We start from the raw sequence: 26126 nt of genomic DNA, 5'->3' as shown, positions 1-26126 counted from the left end.
ACTGATTATTTGGAAACACACCACCACATACTCCCTTCCCAGAATACACTGCACTCTGCGCCCTGCCATGTACCACTCATTATAAGTTGAACTCAGATGTCACAGGTACCACTGTGATTGTTACTTCTGGGGACACTGGACATCCCAATGAGACAGGCCAGCGACACAGTACCATAAACTTTGGCTATATAATAACAAAATTGTACAGATGTTTTCTGTAGACAAGACCAAGATAAGAAGATTTATTTTAACAACAAAAGACTAACAAGCAGTGTTATCTTGTTAGATATGCATGCAGACAAATATCTGAAGGAGTCTACCAGCTGAGAATGTTAACAAGCAGGTCACGGGGCTAAATCCCTGCAAGGTTCGAATGAGCCCCACAGAGTTTTCTTACAGCCTACCTTGGGGGAGATGGGGAGAAAGAAAAGACCGTCTTTTGTGAAAGTACTTAAGGTTTCTGATTACAACAAAACAGAAAGGTACAGTTCACGTGAAAGTATGACACTCATCTCATGCTGGTTCTCCTCTGCTTCAAAACCTGCGTGACTATTGGTCAGTAATGATATCTCTTGTTACCGAACTGTTAACGTTCTTTTACATCATGCTAAACAGCGTCAGCAGTAAATACAAAAAGTTTCAACAGAATTAGAGGAAAAGATATTTCAGTATTAGTGGTATAAAATGGGATGAATTCTGCTGTAGCTTTGAACACTCCTCCACAACATGGCAGTAAATCACAGTAAGCAGCTAAGTATCTGACACAGTTTTGTAATGCTTCTGGTTACATTCCTGTAATACAAGCCTAGGAAGAGTAGAAGTTCTCCACTCAGAGCTCGGGTTCAGGCTGCAGAAAGCTGTGTCCAATCACGTGAGCTTACACTTCTCCCTCCAGAGGCATCAAACAAGAGTGGCACAGGTTCCAGGTGTGAGACGCATCACCTCCAGCCCAGTGGGACAGATGAGACCAGTGCAAATAGTTGATCAGTACAAAACGAGAAGCTGCTGCAGAAGGGCTAGGAAGAAAAACAAGGTGTCCAAAGCAGCCATGTGACTAAGTTCAAACAGCTCCAACAACTCCAGTCCTTTCATGTGGTGAAGAATCTTTCTGGGTTTTCCACATCTGTTTTTACAGCAGCAAGAGAAATTAGTGACAGAAAATGATTTAGGAAGCTGGAAAAGTTAAGAAGAAGGGCGTGGAGAAAAAGTAATTTTAAAAAAGTTGTTTGTTTATATGTGAGCGCTTTGCTTAGTCCATGTGCACGCCCTCGGGAAGTTCTACCACCACAGGGGCACAGTCATCAGGCTCTGCGTCAAAGTCCCACTTAAATTTCTTTGTTAGGTGAGCTTTGAATTTTTCAGCCTTTTTCCTTAGGGCGCCATCAACAGCAGCATTGCATGCGTAGGAAAAAAATACCTGAAAGAACAACGTAGATGTCAGTGAGATCTGTGGCACATGCTGTGCATCATCAACAGGATGCGGCAGGGAACATTTCAAGACAGGTCCACTGGGAAAGGATGAGACATCCTGGGAACCAGTCCTGTTTGAGACAACCTAAGCAGAGCCTGCACGTCCCCTCTCATCCCACAGCAACTCTGCCTTCAGTTGGGATTACAAATACCTGCACTAAGGCATTAACTTTGTTTCAAGTAGCAGCATACTTGCAATTAAATATGTATTACAGAATTCTGAAATATGCTCAACTGTGAGTAAAAGAACCCTGCATCAGCAGAAGGGAAAGAAAAGCACTGAATTCACCAGCCACACGGGCAGGTTTATATCATAAGGTAGCAAGGCCAACAGGTGGCTACACCAATGGGTCTTCACTGCTGGATGGATCATGAGAGCTCCCAAAGCAGTTTTGTAATATGGTGTCACCAGCCCCTACTTATTTCATCAATCTTTTTTTTTTTTCCCCTCTTAACATCGTCAGAGTTGCATATTTAATGAAGGACACAGAGTACTGCTCCTGCCTCAGATTCGAACTCCAAAAACAGAATTGCTGCATTCAAAGCTGAACATTCAGACAACACGTTCCCCCCAGTACCACTGTGCACTTCCAATCCACCTGCTCACACCCACTGGTGAAAGTCCCAGAGGTCCCCTGGCACTATTTCACCACATCAGAGGAATCCCTCAGGAGCTGAGAACTGCAGAACTCCTCACAAGGAGAGGCTCCATTCAGCCAAAAGAGAAATTTCTTCTTTCCTACCAGGAATGTGGTAACTGCTGCCAAGGGCTAACAGTGATCGCTGAAAGCAACACAGCCACGCTAAGGGCATCGGCTTCATCAGCCAACATAAACAAAGGCAGATAAAATCTGAGAGCTCTGGTGCCCCCAAACTGGAAGGATAACCAGCAAGACAGAGCGCTTGCAGAACTCCCATCGCATGGAATGAACAACTGGCTGACACATTCTTTGTACTGCTCTCATTTCACAGGGCTAGCTGTTGCTCTGTGATAGTGCTGCAGATAGAGGCAGATCTTCCAGTCACCTAATGGGATGGTAAAAGAAAATAAAACAATAAAAATAATAATAATAAAAAAGACTTTCATGAATCCACATTTTTAAAAACTCCAGTGGGGACAAGTAAAATCATTTGCTTGATTAAAGCAGTGCTACTCATATCACTTCCTCCAGCAAGTAAAAAACAAACAGCTCCCCCTGCAAAAACAGGAGAACAGCAGGAACCTGGAGTGCCAAGCAGAGAAATGGAACCATTCCCTGAGAAAGGAGAAGGCGCTGCCCACTTACATCAAACACCTCTGACATACTCTGAGCACACAACTGCTCCTGCTGGGACTCCGTTTCTGTTGCTGAGTTTTACTGGCGTATTTGGTTATGGCTTTTTATTTTTAAAATCACATTTTCCTTAGATTTAAAGTTTTGGTCTATTGCTGATCTGTTAGCACAGTTACAATGACTGGGAGTAACTGGTTTTACTACTGCTTAATTACAGATTTGCCCATGCCTGTCTCAGCGTAAGTAGGGTATTTCTGCATTTTGGACTAACCATAAATCCCCTATGAACAAGAACTTGATTTCAGGAAATCTTCAGGAAACCTCTGCATAAAGCTAGCAGAAGCAGAAAGGCTTCTTAAGTGCTATCGATTCCTTCAGCTCAGTAAGGTTTCACTGCAACTTCTCTGCATGCTAAGCACACCATTCAAGCTGATCAAAAATCATCAGTAGTCTTTTACACCAAACTATGTATTTTTAAATGAATGGTATTTGGAGGGGAAAAAAATTATCAGCAAACAGACATCATTTTGCACTCACTCAGCCTCTCTCAGAGACGTTCAGCTTACCACAGCTGAAAGCCCAAATCACTTTTAGGAAAAGCATGTTGGTACCACCCAGTCACGTCAGATGTGCCGCTCCAGAACTCTAAACCCGTGCCAATGTACCAGATCACTTTCAGTACTATTTTCAAGGAAAACAAAAAATAAAAAAATAAAAACAAAACAAACAAAAAAACCCCCAGAAAATAAAAAACAAAAAATAAAAAATAAAGAAGACACAGTCCTCATCCTGTGCTGCGGCTGTCTTCGTTAGCCTTTCCTCTCATTACCTCACTTCGCTGCCATGTGCATGGACTAACTCCAGTCCATAGTGCTTTAAATGCTTGATCTGCTAAAGGCATAGCTTTAGCAGACCAAGATCAGAGATGACAAGTGAGGGCATTTCTGCGCGAGCAACACAGGGAAAAAGTAAAAGGAAATGTAAGTGCCCTCAGGAAACACGGGTTCCCTATCTTTGTCAGAGCTCAACAGCAGCTTTCTTTCTCTTGAAGCTTCTCTCTGAGGTTGCTTCAATGCCTTGCATGCCCTCTCTTCTCACTCCCATTGTTAAGAGATAACACAGACGTACCTGCAAGGTGCTGGTCAGAAAGTTGTCCTGGGAGACGATGTCCACAAAGAAATCAGATGGGATTTCATTCAGCTGGTGATACAGGACAAAGATGAGATTGGCGTAAAGGTCTTGATACTTCCCAATGGCATCTTCAGAACGGCACAGAATGTTTAAGAGTCTTTTCCAGTGCTCAAATGCATCGTATACATTCCCAATCAGGAAGCAGATAAAAGCAAACTGCAACTCAGCTGCACATATTCAGAAAACAAAACAAGACATAAACTAAAGCATATCCAAGGCACACATCTTCTAAAAAGCACTGCAGATGACTGCATAAACTGTAGGTTTAGCTTGTACATATAAACAACACTGTGCCCTCTGAGGGATTCTGCTAATGGCAATCGATACTCCAAACATTGATTATTCTCGCTCTGCTCTTCTCTCACCTGGAGAGAAAGCGGAGTGTAACTGGGGAGGGCACCTCCTAATTGTGACTGTCACCTCTGGAGAGTGGCACGGCAGGCAGTCAGCGTACGAAGCACTTCTGAAAACTTCGCAGGTGTGCAGATCTGCACGCAGACATGGCCAGCGCTCTGCAAGCGTTCACCGCCCATGCCTGAGTGTGCAGACACTGTCCCCAAGTCACAGGGATGGGAACACCGGAGGGGGTGAGCACTGCATTCGTGGTTGTCTCTTCCTCAGAGCCTGGACTCGGTCTCACCAGATGCTTTGCATCAGTCAGAACAGCGGTTCCAAGGCTCTGAAGAATGTTACCTATACCTGACGTGATTACCTTTGCCAATCCTCGAATCGTTGACTGTAATTCTGATAAAGAATGAATTGTATAACGCTACGGATGAGGTGAAAAACAAAAGCTTGCTCTGCAGCTCCTCAGCCCAGCTGGGCTCCTGGCCCCTCCGCACCACAGCACGGCGCCCGGTCCCACAGAGCTGGCCCTGTGCCCCAAGCACCGGAGCAGGGGGCCCGCAGCCAGCAGCGCAGCGCTCGGCCCTACCCAGCACCGCGGGACACTGCCGGCCCCGCGCCCTGCCCTCACCGCAGAGAAACGACTTCGTTCTTCCGAAGCGCCCACGCAGGACGCCGCGCACTCACCGAGCAGGTCCTGCGGCTGGCCGGCGTACCGCCGCGCGATCACCTTTTCCAGGGCGTAGCTGAGGTCCATGCTGTGCCTAGTGATCTCCTCCGGGCTGGCGCCGTCGGGGTACGTCTGCCGCGGCAACTCGGTGAAGCGGATCTCGGTGCCCGCCCTCGGCCGCATCTCGGGCAGCCGCGCCACGCCCTCGGCGTAGCTCCGGCAGCCCGCGTCGTACGGGGGCAGGTTCTGCCCCGCGCGGTCCCGGCTGTGCCGCCCCGCCCGCACCGGCAGCACCTCTGAGAAGGCGGAGATCTGCCCGCTCTCCGGCTGCAGCCGCTCCACCGCCGCTTCGCCGATGAAGCTGCTGAGGGAGATCCACTTCTTCAGGGTCTCGTAGGGGTAGGGCCCGAGGAACGCGTCCATCTCCTGCAGGCCCCGCCCGAGGGCTTCCTCCTCGTCCGGGGCCGCCTCCCGCAGCGCCTCGCGGGAGGGCTCCCAGCGCAGCGCGCGCACCTGGCGAGGCCGCAGGCAGAGGAAGAGCCCCGCGCGCGGCCCCGTCTCACGGCCGCCGGCGGCCCGGGCCGCGCTGCAGTGCACGAAGTGCACGCCCGGCGGGATCATCTTGACGCCCCGGAAGCGGGGGCCCACGGCCCAGCTGTTGTAGTCAATGCCGAACTCGGTGCCCTCGGGCACGTCCAGGACGATGATGGCGGCGCCCTCGAAGAAGAGGCGCTTGGCCAGCTCGGGGTCCAGCTGCGGCCCCGCCATGGCCCGGACGGGAGCGGGTGAACGCGGCCGCAGGCAAGCGAGGGCCGGAAACGCGCCCCGTGCGCACTGCGCCCGGGCCGCCCCGTCCGCCGCGCACGGCCGTTCCGCGCCGCTCCTCGCTCCGCCTCCGCGCGGCCCTGAAGGGACGGTGCTCTCCCGCCTCAAGGAGCCTCTGTGCTCTGCTGCCCCGCGCGGCCTCGCTGCTTCTCGTGGCGCCGCAGAGCGCCGTCCCGGAGCCCCTCCCGGCAGCCGTGCCTCTGTTTCCACCCAGTCTCCCCACAGAGGCGGTCGCCCTCCACCTCCTTAACCAACCGGTAACCCTCAGCGATTAACACTAACACAAAAGAGTAACCCTTAACCAAAACCCAAAGGGTACCCCATAACACTTAGCCATAAACCAAAAGTGTAACCTTTAACAATAACCTATAATAGTTATGCTTAACCGTAACCCAAATTGGTAAGCCCAAACCGTTAACCCTAGCGCAAAATGGGTAAGCCTTCATCCTAGCACAAAAGGAGAAAGCTTAACGCTCAGCCCTAACCCAAAAGGGTAACCGTATCCATAACCCAAAATATTAACCCATACTCCTTAATTCTAACCCAAAAGGGTAACTCTTAACCCTCAACCGTATCTCCAAAGGGTAACCCTTAGCCACTAATACTAACCCAAAGTTGTAGCCTCTAACCGTATCCCAAAAGGTAACCCTTAACACTCAACCCTAACCTAAAAGGGTAACTTTGAAACGTAACGCAAAAATGGTAACCCTCTACATTTAACGCTGACACTAAATGGCAGCCCCTAACCCAAAAGGGCAACCCTAAACCCTGCGGTGGACCGGCCGACCACACAGCATCGCCAGCCACCACCTACACTATCTACAGGGGACAGCTCGCTATGCCAATGTACAGAGACCCTGGCTGGAGCACCCCACTCCCGTCTGTCCATCCTCTTTGGTGGGAAAGAGTCCAAAAAGGCCGCAGAGCTGGTATAGCCTCAAACACATTTATTTCACTTTTATTGAATACAAGAACAGTGAGCACACACGTGTACACCACCGAGCACTGAAAAGGAGCATGACTAGAGAGGGGAGAAGAAGAACAAGGGAAAAGGGGAGTTAGTGAAGGAACAACAGAGCACTGCAGTTGGTTGGTAAGGTGCTTTTCAAATATAAATACTATTGTTATTGTTACTGTTATTATTACTCATGCAATTGCAGGCCAGGTTTGGAAGAAATTTGTGGGATCAGGTAAAAACAGGCACTCATGTCTCCCGCCCCTTTCAGCAGAAAGGCCCCTGGAAGAAAACACAGGGTGCTGAGCTGCCCGAGCTCAGCAGCGAGCTCGCTGTGTTTGGTCTGGTTTTGTCCGATTTGTTTGTTGGTGCTTTTTTAATTGTTGTTATTGTTTTTTAATTTAGTTTTTAAACATCGTCACCCATTAAACAAGCTGCAGAAACCACGGAATGGGGTCCACTCACTCCAAACATCACTTGTCTGTCTGCACTCAAGTCAACTCTAACTGTGTAAGGCCACTAGTTTGAACAGTAACCTTTATTTCGATCACTGTGCATGTGATGCCAAAAGCAGGTATCTAGCTTCAGAGTAGCACTGGTTGGCTGTAAGGGTATCAAGGCCATGTGAGCTCCTCTGAGTATGAACTACAGTGTGCCAAAGAACAACAAGTGCAGTGTGCCGGCCATTGCTAATAGGTGAGAAGGGCTGGATGCCCTGCACAGGCACTGAGAGCAGGTCCTCTGTCACCCGGTGTCTCTGAAAGTGCAACTGCTACTGACAGCTAGTTTGGGTGCATTTAAGAAGGAAAGAGAGAAAAGTAGCCTCTTTGCAACTCCCTTCACTCTTTCTGGTTTGGGGTCTCATCTCTAAAAGCAGCAGGTCACAAGCAGGTTACCACACTCAGACGGAAGCTGGGGGAGAGCCACCACCACCAACTTCTCCAGGAACATGACAGCACTGGCATCAGGCAGCAGCTGTCCCCTGCCCAAGCAGCCTGTGCTCAGGTCTTCCATGCTTGCAGGGGAAACCTATAGACCAGAAGGAGAACAGACTTCACAGGGACATCACAGCAAGCAGCTGGTAAACCAAGGCTGCCAGAGACCAGGACAGAAGACCTGGTGAGTGTGGTCTGCCCACAGCATCCTAATGGCTCAGGCTCTTCCTTCTCACTGTCATCCTCAAATCCATTGCAGGACTGGTTAAATGCACCTGTCTCTGGGCACAGTCTCTGTGAAAGGTGGGAGACTAAAGGCAAAATGGTGCAGAATTGTGGCCCCTTCTGTTTCTGCAGAAGATAGAGAGAATTCCAAAAAAAAAAAAAAGGAAACCCTGTTTATTTCCTTTCCTTTCTGATTTTTGCTCCAAGTCTACCTTAACCACCTGGTTCACAGTGTGCAAGGCCCTGGGCTTAGCCTGTTATCGCCTTCCAAAGGCAGCTGTAGAGGAGGCCTGTCTCTAAAGGCCAAGCTGTCAGGAGCTGAGGGGCAGACAGCATCACTGACACCACCTTGACAAGTGCGTCCTTACATAGAGGGCCTGGGCTCTGCCACCTAGCCTTGTGCACTTGGGATGCCCTTCAGTGTTGGGGACAATGCGATCTCTCCACTCCATGCCTTTGGGCAGCACCTGGAGGCAAGGCTGGGGCAGGACCGTCATCATCCTGTCACTACCTCCCATCGCCCTCCAGCACCACCACCAACACGCCGTGCCTCAGGCAGCCTTTCCATCGAACCTCGGGCAGCGGGAAGCAGGGCAGAAACAATGGCTCTGCCTCCAACTCTACTACAAAACTCGAGTAACTCCATTACTGGGATCCAGAAACAATCCAGAACAACCCAACAATCATCACAGCTCAGTGAGCTGGAGAGGAGCAATGAACCCTGCAGCTGTCACCTTGTTTCCAGCTGACTCTGATGCCTTTGGGGGGGGACCAGGGAGAGGACCCTACCTAGGGCTGCAGGAACAGCCTGAACTTCCTTCCGCACCCTTCCAATTCATCACTGACAGACCACTTCCAAACAACCCATACTGAACAGCAAACCCAGACCTCCTGCTGCACACTGATCAGCCAACAGGACGGCCCCCACCTCTCCCCCTGCCCTTCTCCCCCAAAACAGCAGTGGCTGATTCCTTCCCCGTTCTCTTCTCGCAGGACGAAGAGTCCCATTCTGATCTAAGAGTCTCAAAATACACCAACCACAGTCAATCAAAGTTAATAATTTAAAAATGTCATCATTTTTACCAGCACTGTTGAATTATTTCAGTATTCTTCCCCTCCCCCCCTTGTTATATAATAATAATATACATAACTTAAATGCACATCCATATGAAACCCCTACAGGCTGCATTTTTATAAATGAAAAACCATATACATATCATTTGTTTTGTTTGAAATGAATTCCATTCTTAAATACCTTCAGAGAACAAGAGGTTAGACAAGTGCACAGAGAAGAAGATAAGGAACAGAAGGGGAAGAGTTAACAGAACCACAAAAGATGCAAAAGAACCAGCATGAAATGAGGAGAAGGGTGAAACCACACTTTCAAATTGGAAAATAACTTTAAAGTAATAAACTCAGTGTTTTTCTCTCTTCCTTCCAGAGGTGGGGAATGGTTTTGTTTCTGCTTGTGTTTGTTTTATTTCAGTTTGCTTATTTCTTGCTTTGTTGCAAAGCAGTTTTTGTTTCCATTCAATGTGCAACAAATGAACTCATGATTGTGTATCCTTTAATGTAACATGCAGGATGGTGGCTTATTGTATTATCGTTATTATTATTATTTTTAAAATCTTATTTTATCACCAATCCAGTAAATTCTTCAATTTTTCTGCAGAGGGTTGTTTTTTTGTTTTGTTGGTGGTGTTGTTTGCTATTCATTTCCAGCATATAGCAGCAGTGCAAGGATGCGTTTTGTTTCCTGTTTTATATATATATATATGTATGTATGTATATATATATATTTGCTATTCCTTTTTTAAAAACTTTTTGTCTCTAGCCGTGAACATTGCAGCCAGGATGTCTATGTTTTGCTGACAGATCCAGCATGAAGGCTCCTTCTTCACTGTCCTCCAGGTCTGAATACAGATGCTGACTTCATAAGCATGTTGGTCAAGATTCCTGTACAAGGCAGATGGAAATGACTGGTCATGGGGTGCTACAACATTCTGACTATAACAGGGTTCCTGTTTGTTGAGAGCAATGGACAGTAAACTTGCAAACACTTCAAGGCACTGTTTGCACTTCTTTACCAGAACCTCTGGCCATTAGCTGGACCTCTCAGTTCACTGAGCTGATGTTGGTGTTTGGGGGAGATACCAGTGGATCACTGCAAAAGGCTTTTTTACATCAAGCCATTCACTTAAAATCAAGTGGCTCCCTAAGAGATGCAGAAACATCTTGGCTTATTTATACTGTGTTAAAGGAGGTAAGAGTAGACAAATGGAACAGCCTCTCTGACCTTCCAATGTGCAACAGAGCCAGTTACCTTTCCAAGCTTAGAAGTTGCCTATCAAAATCTTCATATGATAGAGAAACACCAAATCCATTTCCAAGAGGCCTCTCAAAATGCACCTACAGTCTGGCTGGCTAAGGAGCTTCTCATACATGTAGTGCAGCTGCTTTCCAAAACTCCTTTCCCTTTTTCATCATGCTCCTCTGCCCCTCAGCTGCTCTGATACAAAAGTGATTGGGCTGTGCCATAGCTCTGCTACAGAAGAGCTGTGGCATACTCTTATGGAGGAGCAAAGGGGTCAGAGTAAGGGGGTAAGAGTGGGGCAGGACTCTTCAAGACAGCTTTGCTCTTGAGAAAAGGATGTCTGGAGCTGTGATTGCTTTGAGGCCTATGTGGGAAGGTGCAAAACTTGGGAACGGCTTTGCAAAACCTGCAGCCAAGTTTCTCAGCCTGTTTGCAATACGGGTATCACCTCTCTCACTTCCTGCACAGAGGGGACAAGGAAGTCCTTCCTCTTTACATGCAAATGATTCTGACACCTCTGCCCAGCAGGACATCTGCAGCATTGCTTTTGATGACTGTGGTGCTGGCTTTCGAACAACCACCATGTGGCCATGCCTGCAGTCATCATCACACTGGAAGCACTAGCCAAGAGCTGCCACTCCTATGTCACGGAGGAGCAATTCTTTCCAGAGCCTACAGGTCGTGGGGTCAGTCCCAAACATTGATCATGGCTGGCTGTGGAAATGTGCTCTGGCTGTTTCGAGTAGGAAGGTGAGTAAAGCCCTTGCAGTGTGGAAATGCATGCTCTGCCTATGCAATCATATGGAGAACTGGGCCAGCATCAGTGAAGAACCTTTGCAAGGGACTCCACTGTGTTATTCTACACTATATGGAGAAAGGGACATGCAGTGACACTTGTACAGTTACATACATCTCTTACACAGCAAGTATAAATTGTACCTTATAACTTCTCCACCTACCTGAGGTTTCTTGTCCCTTTCCTCTGGAGAAGGTTCTGTTTCTCTGTATACCACAGCTTTGGTTACCAGCATGTCAGGATGCTGTAGTTTTGCCTCTTTGATTGCTAAAGCCAGTGCCTAGAAACCAGAATGATGAAAGCATTTATGGCCACTTTCCTGAAGTCTGGTACAAGTACTGCTCTCAGCCAGTGGACAGAAAGCAGTCAGAGCTGAATGGGACTCTAGGCAGTCATGTATGCAGAGATTCAAAGCGAAACCTACACATAATGGCCTGGCAGAAAAGGCTGGAGCTCACTACTGACCACGAGTTCATACAGCAGTGGGAGGCCTTGTGCTCTCCCCTTTACTTGCTGTCTTTTCTGAAGAGATGTACAATGTCCCAGGCTCCCTACTGAAACCCAAGCAAAGGAACAGCAGCTATTCTCTGTAGAAAAACCCTACAAAAAAAAAAAAACCTGAGAGTTTTCTTATTAAATTTTTTACTATAGTTCTAAAAAATCTAAAAATTATTTTAGAGCTTGCTCAAGACCATTTTAAAATACTTTAGACCTTCAATTTCATTTTTTAAGCAACAAATTCCAAAGGACTAGGTCACAGGAAAATGACCCTGCAAACTGAGAGATTTGTATCAATATCTGATATTTCATTACCGAAAGTTGTCACTTTTTGTTCCTCTGGCAAGGAGGTACATGCAAAACAAGGTGACCTGGAGTGTGTTAATTCCAACTGAGACTGTGCAGGAAAGAAAGGGAGAACCTGGGTCACTTCAATGGGGAAAAGGCAACTGGAAATGTATTTTAAGGAAATTAAAAGCTGATCTCACAGCTAGGTTCTGTGCTGGAATGTAATCTTTACTGCTGCTTCATTTCTGCAGCAGGTACTGATGGGGGCTGGGCTGGGAGTTCTTGGTTGATATACTCCAAACATTCCTGCTCTTTCACAGGCCAAGCAGGTGCTGACTGACACCACTTGTTCTGAGATGGAACCAGGGTTTCCTGTGAGCACCACTGCATGCCCTGGGGACCTAGACAACTGCTCCTACCTGGTCCTGGTCCACGTCTTCATCTCCCGTGATAATTATGCGCTTCTCTATCCTGGTCTCTGAAAATCCTCCTTTCACAGTCTGCACAACAAGAAGAAACAGCAATCACTTGCAACCCCCAGGATCTGCTTCAGCCCCACACCTTGCAGGCCACAGGCTTCTGGGGCAAAAAGCCTAATGCAAGGCCTTGCCTGCAGTGCGTGGTCACAGGATGGATAACAAGATTCATAAGCTGTGAGTCATCACACTGCCTCTGTGTGTGAGGGAGAGGAGACAGAGGGCACCCAGCAAATTGTTTCTGGAAGACAACTGCCCACCAGAGAAGGAACAATGCCAACATAATCTCAGGAGCTCCCTGAGTTATTTCACGTATGTTCTACTAAGCCTGATGCAGTGCATGGTTAGAGCTAGAGTGACACAGGTAGGGCAGAAGTAGGCAGGAGTAAGCATGTGAGACAGGTAAGGAAAAGGGAAAGTGGGAGGTACTGAGCACCTCTCTTGCTTGCTCAGATCTCTTGCTGGATCATTTCATTTATGTGTACTTTATTTGGGAATGAAGTGGCCATAGGTGAGATCCACTGATGCAGCTATCCCTCCTTAATTTTCTATAATCTGTCCCCCTTATTTAAGCCACTCCAGCTCTAATAAATCTGATATACACTGCTCCCATAGCTGAGATACGGTGAGGTGCTCTGGCACTGATGTGAGGTACCTGGCAGCTGTGCTGTGGAATTTCTGGGCAAGGGGGATCTGGGCTCTGGCTCTAGTTATGTCTGGGTTTACACACACCAGTTACACAGACAGGGACTTGTACACACACTGATGGCAGTCTACTGCAGAGTCACTTCCATCCCTGCTGCTGCCTTCAGGACACAGAGCTTCAGCAGCATTGAGTTCCTTCTCAGCCCAATGACTCCCTTCCTTCCCAAAATACCCAGGTGTAGAGGTGGGCATGGCACTCAGGCACAGTCCATGTGGATGGTGTGCAGGTGATGAACACCCAACGCCTGTCAAACACAGGTCATCCTTGTCTGAAGTCCCCTGCAGTTGCATCTGGCTGAACAAGATGGATAGCACAGCTGGGCTGAACAGGGCCAGGGGCTCCAAGAGTGCAGCACAGGCCAGCTGAGGATTCCCCACAGGTCAGCATATGCTTTCTCAGCTTGTGAGGAAGAGAAAGGCATCTTCTTCTGTACCAACCACAGCATAAATCCACCTTCCTCAAATTCCAGTGGCTTTCATCAGACCCTCCCTAGCTGCCCTGTTTGAAGATGCTCTTACCTTGGTAACATGGGTAGTGGTGGAAGTGGAGAGGGTTTCTGCAGTGGCACTGAATATGCTGGTGAGCACTTCCTTCCCAGCAGAGCTGCCGGTGATCTGTGTGACAGAGAGAAGCAGCTGGTCCCCAGGCCCTAAATTGCCAGCACCTTTCCACTGGCACAGAGCTGCAAAGGTGAGCATGTGTCTGCCTTGCACAACGGAGAGCACAGCATGGAAAAAGATGCTGCACTGTGCTTCTGACTGGATGTGTGCTATTTCAGGGCCAGCAATAGCTATCCCAAGCCCAGATCTACAGAAAAGCTCTTTGCAGTGGGGAGATGAATTGACCACCTTGCCCAGCCTTGACCACCAGCCCAAGCCTCACAGGGCTGACTCCCTCCAGAGCTCACTCACCGGTGACACAGAGCGAAGCTCTGTTGTGGGGCCAGCCCCCTTCCCAGGCTTGGTGGTGTTATCCTGAAATAAGAACACACAGGCATGTGAGCTTGGACAACACAGGTGAGCACAGCTTGCTCCAGAGAGCAGCTCTGGAGCAGGGCAGGTCAGCCTGGATCCTTCACCTTCCCCTCCCCACCCCAGCAGCAGGTCTACACTGGTCTCCCTCCTCAAAGTAGGAGGCCCATGTGGGATGGTGTCAGCCCTGGCAGCCCGAGGGGCCAGCCCCGCTTACTGAGGTTGTTGGTGTGGTCTCTGTGGTGACAGCATGAACAGAGGCTGATGCATCTCCGCTGCCAGGCATGCCTCCTTCCACCTGCCAGAGGCAAAGGAAACCCAGTGAGTTTGGAGGTGCCTGTGAAGGGGTGACATCTGCAGGGATGGTGCTTTATGCCCTTGCTGCCAGAGAAGCAATGCACGTGGGCCCATCGCCCTCTGGAGACATCCCCACACGCCAACACATGGCAGACAGGGTAAGGAAATCATGTGCAGGGGCTGCATTCAGCAGTGCCTACATGAAAAAGTAAATGCAGAATATCTTTAGACAAGGTTTGGTTTGATGTTCTGGGGACTCTGTGCAAGCAGAGAACTCCAATGGCCTCATTCAGCCACTGGCCCTCACAGACTGCTGTGTGCAGACAGGTTTTGTTGAACCAAAGTTCTGCAGAGCCATTGGGAGCAGGGCCACAAGAGGATGGACTCAGCCATGTCACCTGGGCTGCTTCTAGGGTGTTGATCTGGTGGAGAGCAGAGACGTCTTCGGGCTTCTTTGTGCCTGGCCCCAGGCCGACCATTACAGCATCCATTTTTGGGGCTGGTGACTGCAGAAAAAACACAGCAAGTCAGTCACTGCTCCAAACTGCCCAGGGTGTGATGAGATACAGCCCTGCATGGGGGACACTTCAGTGCTCCTCCTGAACCAGCCTGCATGAGCAGAGTTCCCCTGGAATCTTCTGCAAGTGCCATCTGTGTGTGATACCCTGCAAGTGTCACGCTGAGCCTCGCCTGGACAATGAGCAGAGGCCAGGCCACTACGCTACCTAACGGCTACCATGCAAAGCGCTCTGTATGACTGACATACCCTAAATTAGACCCAGTACTCCACCCCCAGGCTTTCATGGAATCTTTTTTTGATAGATTCACAGATACCACTGGTCAGGATAAACTGGTTTTCAGAGTGGGTAAGACCCAACAAATCTATTTCTCTTGTGACCTAAGGTATTTCTGTGCTCTGCATCAGTCCCCAACAGCTGTGGTGACACCTGCATATCAAATAGAGGCTAACTTGAGGAATGGAGACAGATTTCCAGCAAGTCCCCAGCATTTCTGAGTCAGCCATTGTCCCTGCCCAGCACTGGCCACATGGCACCACGAAGGCTATAAGCCAAGCCTGTGGCCTGGCAGCCTGCAGCACAATGCCCCCACAAAAGGCCTGGCTCAGAGGAAACTAACTTTCTTCTGTAGCTTCCTCCTGGATCCAGGGTGGGACTTGTGCTGCAGGTGGCTCCAGGAGCACCCACCTGGCCAGGGCTGGGAGCTGTGGCTGCTGACCGGGCCAGGCACACAGGACACCCTGGCCCTGCATGGAGGCCATGACACATTTTGTCCGAGGTGGTGGTGGCCCTACTGTCCCCTCTCAGAGGCACATGCTCCACTTCTGCTTGCAGTTTTCTTCTGTGCCACATGCAGTTTCCTCAGCTCTCCTGTTAAGCACTCCTGCCTTGACTGACCTCCACGACCTTTGGGGCTGCTCCCACAGGCTACTTTGTAAATCCCTCCCAACCAGGCACTAACAGACAGGTTAGTTAGCAGCATATTTGTCTTCGAGCTCAAATTTCATGCAAAACACAGGAATAGAGCCATTGGTTATAACACAAAACATGCCCTTCCAGCTTCCGATTTGACACAGTGATGCGAGGGGCAGGGCAGGCAGCCAGACACAGCACATGAAGAAGTGAAGATGACTTCTCCTGGTTATCAGATTCAAAAAACAGAAGACAGTGCCATGCATCTGCCCAAACTGAAAGAACCATGCAAGACAGACAACAACGTGCATGACAAGAAAACAGTTAAACTGGACAGAAACTGTATGAAAGCTAGCATGCTCTTCCAAACTGATGTGGGACTGTACACCAGCAAGGCAATACTGTGCACCAGGACAGAGAACCTGGAGAGATGGTAGCACCAAGACAACCTTGGTGGAATGGCTTCCCTGTGTACCTCTAGCTGAGAGATGTCTGGGCTGGGCTGGGCGACCTTCTGCTTGGCTTTGCCATCCTCTTCCAATCCAGGAACTACTTTGTCAGTATGCTGGAAGGAAACCAGGCCTTCGTCTTCCATCTCACTCTTGTCCTTGTCCAGCTCGGGCAGGCTCCGGGAGATATCCTCAAAGGCTGTCCCATGGAAGTCACCGATCACTGTGAAGTCCACCTCTGCTTCCAAGCTGGAAGTTGAACTGACCGTGATGCTGGAGCACTTGCGCTCAATGGCCAGGTGGTTGTCCTTCAGAAACACCGAGTCCTTTTCTTGGTCCTGCTCCTCATCGCCAGTGTCGCTCTCGGGAGCCCTGTGCCGAGGTGGCTTAGCTTTCTCCTCGGTGCCCTCCCTCAAGCCTGCTCTCTGAATGAGACACAATGGCGGAGAGAGATGGAGACAGTGAGCACTGCATGGTGTGGTAGTGCTGGCTGTGCCAATGGAGGAGAGGGAAGGAAGAAGAGAAAAGGATGCAGCAAACATCACAGAGTAGAGTCAAACACAACTCAAGCACGGAAACTGAAACCTTTCTGATAGCAGTGACTTTGCAGGGGTGTGGGGAGAAGGGTTATTCAATCCAATTTTGCCAAAAGCCTACTGGTAATTAATCATTGAAAAAAAGGGTCAGTCACACAGAAAAGCTTGGCCAGCTTAGAGGCACATCACTGCACCTGGTGAAAGCAGATGTACGCAAAACAACAGTTCTGTTAAGAGACATTCAGAAACAGCTCAGACACCAATGCTATTGTATGTCAGTAAAACTGAGCATGAGAGAAGTGTCCCATCAGCCAGGTATGTTGGCGGAGAAGTGAAGGAGTGTGCCAGTTGCACTGAGCTCAGCCCAAGTGGAGCATCTGTGTGGGGCTGGCGGGGCATTGTCCCAGAAGTGAGCCAGGCATGCCATGCCCCTCCCACCTCCCAGCACCCTCCAAAGGCCTCGTACAACCAGGGCTGACTCCTAAGGATACAGACTGTGTGCTCAGTCAGTGTAATTGACAGCACAATCAGAGCCCAGGGAAGACATCTCTCCACTAGCTCCTCCCCAGACATGGACATACCTCTCAACTCTGCCATCAGAGGGTACACTCCCTTTGCCATGTTTTGCTATGAAGTGATGGGAAATCTAGACCCATGCATTTGCTTGATTTTGCATCTCTTTAGGAGATTAGCTCCTCATTAGCTCTAGGATTAGCTCTAAGACAGCTGATGCCACAGGAAGCCCATCTCTCGGACTCCAGTATAAGCATTTGCAGCTAGAGCCGTCCCCTGCAATGTGCCAGGCTCTGACAGCACAGGCACCTTTTGTTTGCAGTGCTGGGAGGTTGAGAGGTATGAGAAACAGGGTGACAAACAAACTCAAGAGGAACACGCCTGCATACATGTTTGTGTGTGCGTGTACAAATATATTGACAACAGCTCTACAATGGGGAGAGGAGCTGGAAGCATATAGTCCTCAGCTGCTTAAGGTGAGCTGTCACACTATGGCAAGAAGCAGTTATTAGAACAGCACTGAGACCTTTAAGACCACTGGAACAGCAGTCTTTAAATTCTCTTCTTTCAGGGTGGATTTTAATGACGGGTCAGATAAATCCTTTTCTTCCCCACTTGGTTCCTGAGATTTGCTCTGGATTAGAGAAAATGGTTAGTTTTAAGTAAATTAACTCTAAAGAAGCTGATCTAGTGCTTACAAGAGTGAAGAAAGCTATTTCATCATCCAGCCACCAGCTTGCCAAAGACAGGGTAGGATGGGTGAGGCTGGCGAGCTAAGCAAGAAGGGATATCAACGTAAGAAATGCAAGGGTGAAGCTGGAAGCGTGGGCACGCTGCTGCTCGGTGTGTGCGCATTTGTGATGGACTTGCAGCTCCTTAAGCCACCCCCCATCTCCCTTTCTTGTTCTTGGACATGAAGCTTGGGTGGCATTCTCGAAGTAGGCAAAATGTTGGGCAGGGGAAAGGTGTCACAAAACAAAAGCCAATGAACCAACTGGCCAGCAGGTCTGCATTCAGCAAATAAGCCTGACCACACACACATATACATAAAAGGACAGGGGATGCAAAGCAACTGTTCTCAGTCAATGGATGTGTGAGCTGCCACTGAACATGGTAAATAAAGAGCCACACAACATGCGCATGAACTTTCCATCTGGACAGTTCATCGGAAGAGTTACCACGGCTTCTGCCAGTGTGAGTTCACAGCCGGAGTCAGAGGAAGCCAGGTCAGCACTATCTTCTTCATGCTCCAGATCAACAGAAACATCTTCCTTTAGAGACAGGAGCTGGAAGGAGTCTCCTGGACCAGCTCCTTGCCTGAAGGCAAAGGAGTCCACACTGGACATGGATCCCACTGGAGCACCTGCCATCGCTGGAGGTGAGATAGGGCCCATGTTCAAAAGTGTGTCCTGTGACAGATTTATCTTTGCCTTTGCTTTTGCTGGTGTCTCAGTTTCAGGTGCATGCTCTTGTCCCTCTTGGACTGTCCTTTGTTTAGCTTCACTTTGCTCAAACATCTTAATCTTAGACGCCACTGAGGTTTTCTTGTAGCTCTCGCTGTCCTGCCAGCTACCCAGAAGTGGGGCTTCAGTGATGCCTCTGTGTTCCTGGCACACAGCTTCTGTCCTCACAGCAATACACATCGATGGCCCAGACTCTCTCTTCTGTATTCCACTGCTCACTTGCACGTCTTCCCCACCTTCGTACATAAAGGTTGAGAGCTGGTACAACTTGTTGCCTCGACATAATCCTGTTAGAGGGGAATGGGAATGCAAGACAGCATCTCCTGGAGACTGCAGTGACTGCTCCAGAGCAAGGTCACTGTCTCTAGCGGTTTCTCCTGCCATAGAGCGCCTGCCTTGCAGAGCTTGTCCCGCATTAAACTCCAAGTCACAGGCTGGCTCTTGTGCTTTGGTATCTGCAGTGCGGAGTAACCCTCCAGACTTAGGACCCTTTTGGAGCAGGTGTTCTATTATAGTCTCAGTCTTTTGTTCTGGTTCTTCTGCTGTGGGAAGCAGCTGTTCTATGCCTTCATCTCCCATAAGCTTTCCCAACATCGGTCCTATGTTCTGAGAGAGCCCTTTTATCATGGGCTGTTCCTCCTGGAGTGTCTCTTCTGTGGCTCTCAGGGTTCCCCTTGCTGCGGCAGGATCCGAGTCCTGGACCACTTCCATTGTGGCAGGATCTCTGAGCAGGACTGTCTCTGCTGCACTGCCTTTGCTTTGGCGTGGTCCTCCTGCAATTGGATTTGCATCTTCGTGTGTTTTCCTTGTAGCAAAGCGTATGTCTTGTTTCTTTTCTACAGATTCAGGACTCAAATCCCTGTGTATTTCCATCTCTGTTACAGGGCTTGTGCCCTTGAGTGCTCCTTTACCTACTGCAGGACTTGCCTCCTTGCATGCCACCTCTGTTGAGGGGTTCATGTCATCAGGTGTGCCCACACCTCCTACAAGGCTGGTACTCTGGGACAGGTCCTTGCCCTTGGGTTTCATGTCCTGGGCTGGCTCTACAGGGCCCAACTGCTGAGGAAGGGTGCCAGGGGAGGGAGTGCTGGGTTCATCCTCCTCCAGCCCCACAGTGGCATGAGGGCAGCTCTGCTGAGGCACAGCTGATGGGGGTAATTTTGTCTCTATCTCTTCCATCTGTAGAACCATTGTGGAGCTTTTCTCCTCAGCCCCACCAGGTAGGCTTCTTCCTGAGAACCCCCACTCTTCTGTGGAGATATCCATGCCCCATTGCTCTCCTGCAGTTGAGTTCTGTCCTGGGCTCTGTCTGGGGTCCTCAGCCCTCTTGAGGGCACATGGCTTCAATCCTCTTAGTAACCTTTGCAGATCCTTTTCATCTGACCCCACCTCTTGGGAACACAACATGGCTTCATCTTTCTCCAGTGTTTTGCAGCCAGTCAGACTCACTGATGCTTGCTCTTGCTGAACTGAAAAACCTTCCTCCTGCTCTGAGGGAGGATGTCCTACAGGGCTTGTCTCATCACAGCCTGTCTCAGGCTGCTCTGGCACTACAGAAGGTTTTTCTGGCACTGCTTCCTGTTGTTCATACACTGAGGAACTGTACTGGGACCTTTCTCCCAAACATGCTGTGGGCCTTGGTTCTTCCCCTGGCCTATTCACCATGGTTTCTTGCCTCACTGCTGAGCCAAGCTGTCCTCCTGCCTCTGTGATCAGATGTGTTCTATTGTCCTTCTCCTCTCCCTCCAGATCTCCTAAGTAGATGATCCTCTGTGTAGCAGAAGTCTCTGTGTTGTCGTCACTAGACTTCACTTTAATTTTAATGATCTCTGTGGTTGCAGTTGGCACTGTGGCATCCTGCTTCCTGGAGGCTGCAGAAACACGCTCCTCAGAGACCATTTCGCTTTCTCCCTGGAGAGGGCCTGGCCCCAAAACCTCAGCCCTTTGCCTCTCTTCAGGCTTCTGATGTGGCCTGGACAGACCCAGTTCACTTGTGGTTACTCTCTCAACCCTCTCTTTAGACTCCTCCTCTGCTCTCTCACGTGGCAAGCACATTGCCTCTGTGCTGGGCTCCTCCCCAGTTTCCTTCTCATAGGTCTCATCCTCCCAGACAGACTCAAAATCTTCAGGACTAGCAATCATTTTTGCTCTCTTCCAGGTATCCAGATCTGCATCTGCTGCTTCTTCCTGGCCTGCCAGTTCCTTGGCTTTCCCTACTGACATCTCCACTTTGGACACGCTCACACTCATTTTCACCTCTGAAGTACCTGCACGTCCTTCTTCTTTCTTGACTCTCAGAGCTTTCTTTAGAGCTACCTCTTCCAGCCTAGAAGTTTCTCTTTCTATAAATACCCAATGCTCCGAGCCCTGCATTGCAATTGGAGCAAGAAGAGTTAGCATCAAACATACTTTACCTAACAGCTGGTGATTGCTTTCATGAGTCACAGAAAGCTGATCTGCCTTAGATGGAGTTGACCAATTACTATTATTATACATGCAAGAGTTGAGGCAGTCTCTATGTGAAGAGCCTGGCAACTTGCTGATGAAAGGAAGGGACTGAAATAAAAGGGGATGGTGCCATGAAGATAACAGAGACCCTCTATCCTCTACAGGGCCTGGGACCACATTCTGTTCTGGGTGATGACCTACCAACATATCTGCAAAATCTGTTACTTTTTTGGAAATAAAGAAGTGGGAGCAATAAACTGAGAGCTGTCAGGACAGTCTCCACGAGGCAAGAAAGCACAGTGAGTTAAACCAAACTTTGACTCCCCATTTTACTATTGGCTCTAGCAGTTTCTATGATAGCAAAGCGTGAGATTTTGTTGTAAGCAGTGGTCTTTATTTGACCAGCTTTACTTTTAGTTTCATTCACATGCCCTAATACTACATCAGACTGAGCAAGAAGTACCATAAGCAAGAAGAGAAGCCACCTTCAGAATCAGAAAGGCCCTTTCCCTTTCCTACTAGATGCTGCTGCCCAGATTCACTCACAGAATCAATTATTTAGCAGAGGTTTCTGGTGAGATGAGGCAGTTCAGAAAAGTAACCTGTAAGAGGTTACCTATAAAATGTAAAAGACCATGGGCTTGGCAGCTGAGATAGCTGAAGGGACTGCAGCAAGGACCAGGTGAAGGCTACAGAGCATCCTGCAGCAAGGACACAGTGAGTATGTGATACAACACAAAATGCATCTGTGCTGCTGTGCAGGGGAGGATGTTAGATCACTGTTTCTGCATATACTTGGTACATTCATGTGTTTGTCCTGCAAGATACCTAAAGATATCACAAGCTCCAAGGACAACGCACTGTTAAAACTCAGCCACTTCTGAAATGGAAGGCTGAAAATAACCCAGAACAACAGAGCGGGAGGAAAGCAGCAACGAGCATTTGTACTGATGAGGAAGCCCAGCAGCCTTCCCAGCCATCCTAGGGTACATGGCACACACATGAAGGGCAGAGCTGTGGGCACAGTACTGCAGAGCTCACCGCAGGGCTCCTGTGGCTACCCTAGGCTGGCTCAGCCCACAGCAGGGGATCCCCAAGGCACAGGCCTGCAGGACAGAGCCAGCATTACTTCAGTAGGGTGAGAGAGACTGACCTCCCACAGGACCACTGTATACAGCAGCCCGAGGGGAGTGTGGCTTGCTATGCATTCCCTGCTCAAACTAGGAAAATTAATCTGTGCCAAGGAGAGCTGGACTGCCAATGCCCTATACAGGGGTGTCAGGTTGAATGTTTGGAGCCATTGCACCTGAAATGGAAACCTAAAAGCTGATAATGAACAAGGAGAAACAGAGGGCAGAGGGAAGCAGAGAGAGAAAAGGTAAAATAAGATTAGAGGAGAGAGAAGGGAGGATAAACAATTGATAATGGAAGGGCTTCCACAGGGAGAGGAATAAGAAATCCCTGAATCATGAAGTGGTTGGAGTTGGAAGGGACATTAGGGACCATACAGTTCCAACACTGCTGCCACGGGCAGGGGCAGCTTTCACTAGATCAGGTTCCCAAAGCCCCATCCAACCTGGCCTTGAATATTGCCAGTGATGGGGTAATACACAGCCTCTCTGGGCAGCCTGTTCCAGTGCCTCACCATCCTCACAGTAAATAATTTCCTCCTAATACGTTATCTAATTCTAACTCTCGTAGTTTAAAACTGGTGCCAAAGAAAGGCCTGTGGCTTCTGCCACACAGCATCTTTAGGTTGTGGCTCCAGCACCACCTGGGCGATCAATGGGCCTTACGCTGGCTCCTTTCTCTCCCAGGCTCTGATGAGGGCATGTGGCTATTGCACAGGAACCATGAAAATCTGCCATGAGCACCATCAGGAGCTGTGCCTCAGCTGGAGATCCCACAGGGCTGTGAGCAAACATAGCACCCAGCCCGCCACTCTGTCTCATTTGTGGCCACATGTACCCACCACGATGAGCACCCTGCCTTAGGATCAGGCACTGCACAGCGATCCTGTGCGGGCCCTGTTGGCTGCATGCCCTGGGCAGGGTTCAGATACTTGGGCATGTTCCCCAGGAAAGCAGAGAACCTGGCAGGTCAGAATGTGCCAAGGTAGAAGCTGAGTGAGTCTAAGAGGTGCTGTTGCTGGTCTGACCATAGAGCAACCTTGACATCCCAAGGGATAATTTACTCTCAGATCTTCTTCATCTATATGCTAACACACTCCCTCAAGTGAACAGGAACAGCTAGGACTGATGTTTTCACTGTGGCCTACATACTACAAGAGAGGACAAACTGGGAGATAGGAAAGAAAAGAAACAAGATAGAGCAGACAGCCTTCTGCACCTGGTGGCTGCAGGCAAAACTCACAACCTTGGAGTAGCCCAGGGCAGGCAGGTGGCTTTTTCCTTTTGCATTGTTTGATGTACTTGCCATTTTTTTTGGCTCCTCAGGGAGACCTGGCTTACCAGAAAGGAATGCATGATCTTCACAATAAGGAGGGAAGAATGAATGAATCATGATCAACATGACACACTGTCACCAAAGCTGAGGGGACTCGATTCACCTTCTAATCCAGCACCCCTGCCCAGCAGGACAAGCAAGGTGGAGAGAGGGGAAGAAGTGGCTGTGTGTAGGCGGTGGGTGACAGACAACCCAACCTCAGCAATTCCATGGACACCAAGGGACTTTCAAGTTGAGCATGATGCCAACCTTGCAGATGTGCTGATTTTGGTGCAGTCACCCTCAAGAGACTCTGACTTCCTCATGGAGACCATCAGTCACGTGTGGGCAAGATCCCATACATTAATGGAGAGAAAGCTCATGCATGGAGAGAAATCTCAGGTGAGACCAGCTGGCTGCCCCACACTTCAGCACAGCCCTGGCACCCTGAGGGCCTCCACAGGGCAGAAGGTAGGAAGCCATGTGTTAAGCGCTGTGTGCCCACCTCAGTACTGTGATTTCTGTGCAAACGCTGCAAGATTCTGCTCTGGCAGAGATGGCATCTCACTTCTGCCCATTCTGCACAGACATGGTCTCCAGCCCACAGGCTCCCATTATCCTGCACACAGTGGCATCACACCCCGAGGTGAGGGGGAGCAGCAGAGTGGAGCCAGCCACACACTGGCCCTGTCCACCCACCCCGGACTGATGCTGCTCTTGCTCTGCTGCCTTTTCTGGGTGCGCTCAAGGAGGACACGTACCCCAGCACTGCTGTGCACTACATTTTGTTGTGGTTGTGTCCAACTACATCAGAGCCAAATTTCTAAGACTATTTGCTTCTGTTCAGTAGTATCCTATATCAGCTGTCCCAGGAAAGAACTGCCTTCATGTGAGATAAAACCCCGTATGCAAGCAGTGCTGAAAGTACACTTTCACTCACAGAAATAAGGACTTCAAAGCAGGGTGATCCTGCCTTGTACAGCCATAAGTCTGATATTTTTGATGCATCCAAAGATGTCATAATTCATGGTGCCTGGGCCTAAGCAACTGTAACTGCAGCTGAAGGGAGAGGAAAACATAAGGTACTGCTGAAGACAGTTTGTAGCTGGGTGCCTGTTGCACCTGGAGGAGATATTTGCAGAGCAACTGTGCCATGGGTCTCAGTTGTACCTCCTGAGACCCTTGGTACCAGCTCCAGCATAGACTGTCATGATGAGCCCAGCCAACCCTGGGAGATGCCCCACCACCACTGGCCATAAGGGCTTCACCAGCAGGTCTCCCAGGACCGTCTCACAGATCCAAAGCAACAGGCATGGGAGCAGATTTCACCAACAGCCTTTCCCCAGTGAGGGATCCTGAACCCACCCAGAGGTGCCAGCAAACAGCTTGAGCTCTGCTTGGAGAGCCCCTGAGGGGTAACATGGGAGGGCAAACTGTGAGAATCAATGGTGAGAAAAGAAAAGGGATGATGATAACCTCAGGAGAAGAGACAAGACTTTTCTGCGTGAAAGACTCCATGCTTAGGGAAGCTCCATGCTCAGATGCAAAATCATCTAGGGTGTCCTCTTCCATCTTCTGTGTCAGCATGGAAACCCCAGCACCCATGGGGAAAGAGAGAGAGAGAGAGAGACAGGGAGAGAAACAGACAGAGAGAGAGCACATGAGAAGGAATGAAGGAACGAAGGGATGGATGGATGAACAGAGATCACAGCTACGACAGCTCTAGATGCTCCATTTAGGTCTTTCTTTGCACATATATACATTTGTTTGTAAAACAGATACAGGGTGAAGAACCTTCTTCCTCTTCCCAGCCTGGTGCTTTGATGAGAGCTTGTGAGCTCTCTCAGCTCACCTCTGCCTGGGTTGCTTTGCAACCCAAACCCTGCCAGCCCATATCTCCAGTTGTGCAGGCACCTCCTTGCAGTGCAGTGCAGTGCCACATCCTCACTCACTGAGTGAGACCATCTCCGGACAGAGCTGTGGCAGAGGGGGCCTGTGTGCACTGTTCGTGCAGACTCCACAGCTCTCATGGAGACAAGAATGCCAGTGTTTGGAGAACAAGCAGTGTCCGGTGCTCACAGCCCACAGGTGCCCACACCGTGTGCTGCCTGGGTTAAGCCAGCTGCAGTGCATCCGCTCCCCTCCAGGAGTGAGGGGGGTCTGCACAGCCCAGCCCTCCTGCTCTGGAACCCAGGCACTTTCCATTCTCATTCAGGGCAGAGGTCCCACTGCAAAGCCAGCAGATAAAATGCCAGGAGGAGAAGACACAAGTGCAGGATCTCAGAATAGCACTGCTCACCCTCCTCCTGCTCCCACCAACCGGGTCTTGGCAGCTGAGTGTGCCATGGAGCACCTAAGCACAGGAGCCCAGTCCCACACTCCTGGGAACACCCCTTGGACAAGACCTGTAACAGGTGCTGACAAGCAGGAGCTCTGATAGGGTAAGAGGTGAAGAAGGCCCCATCCCATGGGCTAACAAAGCCACAGCCCAACTCACAGGTAACAAACACAGCCCCCAGAAAAGGAGAAGTTTGACCCCATGCAGTGCCTGGGCACAAGGGAAGCACACTACCAGCAGCATGAGAACAGTTAGCTCACTAACAACT

At 49.6% G+C, this 26126-nt stretch overlaps 2 protein-coding genes across 15 annotated transcripts in view; both read right to left on the bottom strand.

Moving 5' to 3' along the window:
• On the bottom strand, nucleotides 212–6560 carry AAR2 (AAR2 splicing factor homolog). Its single transcript, XM_021416356.1, has 3 exons — nucleotides 4968–6560; nucleotides 3873–4102; nucleotides 212–1417 (listed from the first exon to the last, which is right to left on the bottom strand). Exons 1-3 carry the CDS (start codon nucleotides 5716–5718, stop codon nucleotides 1250–1252), a joined length of 1149 nt encoding a protein of 382 aa, XP_021272031.1. The 5' UTR covers nucleotides 5719–6560; the 3' UTR covers nucleotides 212–1249.
• The window catches only part of EPB41L1 (erythrocyte membrane protein band 4.1 like 1), a 72652-nt gene continuing 53233 nt past the window's right edge, over nucleotides 6708–26126 (bottom strand). For 11 of the 14 annotated variants that reach the window (XM_021416349.1, XM_021416353.1, XM_021416344.1 and 8 more), the window contains 8 exons: nucleotides 16142–16540; nucleotides 14635–14742; nucleotides 14157–14237; nucleotides 13880–13942; nucleotides 13487–13582; nucleotides 12206–12286; nucleotides 11164–11280; nucleotides 6708–9846 (listed from right to left, as the gene is read on the bottom strand). In XM_021416349.1, coding sequence (XP_021272024.1) covers nucleotides 9838–9846; nucleotides 11164–11280; nucleotides 12206–12286; nucleotides 13487–13582; nucleotides 13880–13942; nucleotides 14157–14237; nucleotides 14635–14742; nucleotides 16142–16540 — 954 coding nt within the window. In that variant the 3' untranslated portion in view covers nucleotides 6708–9837. Of the gene's footprint in view, nucleotides 9847–11163; nucleotides 11281–12205; nucleotides 12287–13486; nucleotides 13583–13879; nucleotides 13943–14156; nucleotides 14238–14634; nucleotides 14743–16141; nucleotides 16541–17690; nucleotides 17799–18342; nucleotides 24779–26126 lie in introns of those variants that run through there. The other 3 variants (XM_021416341.1, XM_021416342.1, XM_021416354.1) reach the window with 3 other exon arrangements.

The sequence above is a fragment of the Numida meleagris genome, chromosome 19 (assembly GCF_002078875.1).
Source record: "Numida meleagris isolate 19003 breed g44 Domestic line chromosome 19, NumMel1.0, whole genome shotgun sequence".
Taxonomy (NCBI): domain Eukaryota; kingdom Metazoa; phylum Chordata; class Aves; order Galliformes; family Numididae; genus Numida; species Numida meleagris.
Note: the sequence above shows the minus strand (reverse complement) of the source record. Positions and strands in the feature narration are given on the sequence as shown.

Excerpts from the sequence above, each read along its gene's own strand:
- AAR2 (XM_021416356.1), bottom strand. The coding sequence starts at position 5,718 with ATGGCGGGGCCGCAGCTGGACCCCGAGCTGGCCAAGCGCCTCTTCTTC. Across the intron at positions 4,103-4,967 it reads CCAGCCGCAGGACCTGCTCG|CTGAGTTGCAGTTTGCTTTT; the intron begins GTGAGTGCGCGG and ends GAATATGTGCAG. Across the intron at positions 1,418-3,872 it reads TTCTGACCAGCACCTTGCAG|GTATTTTTTTCCTACGCATG; the intron begins GTACGTCTGTGT and ends TTGTTCTTTCAG.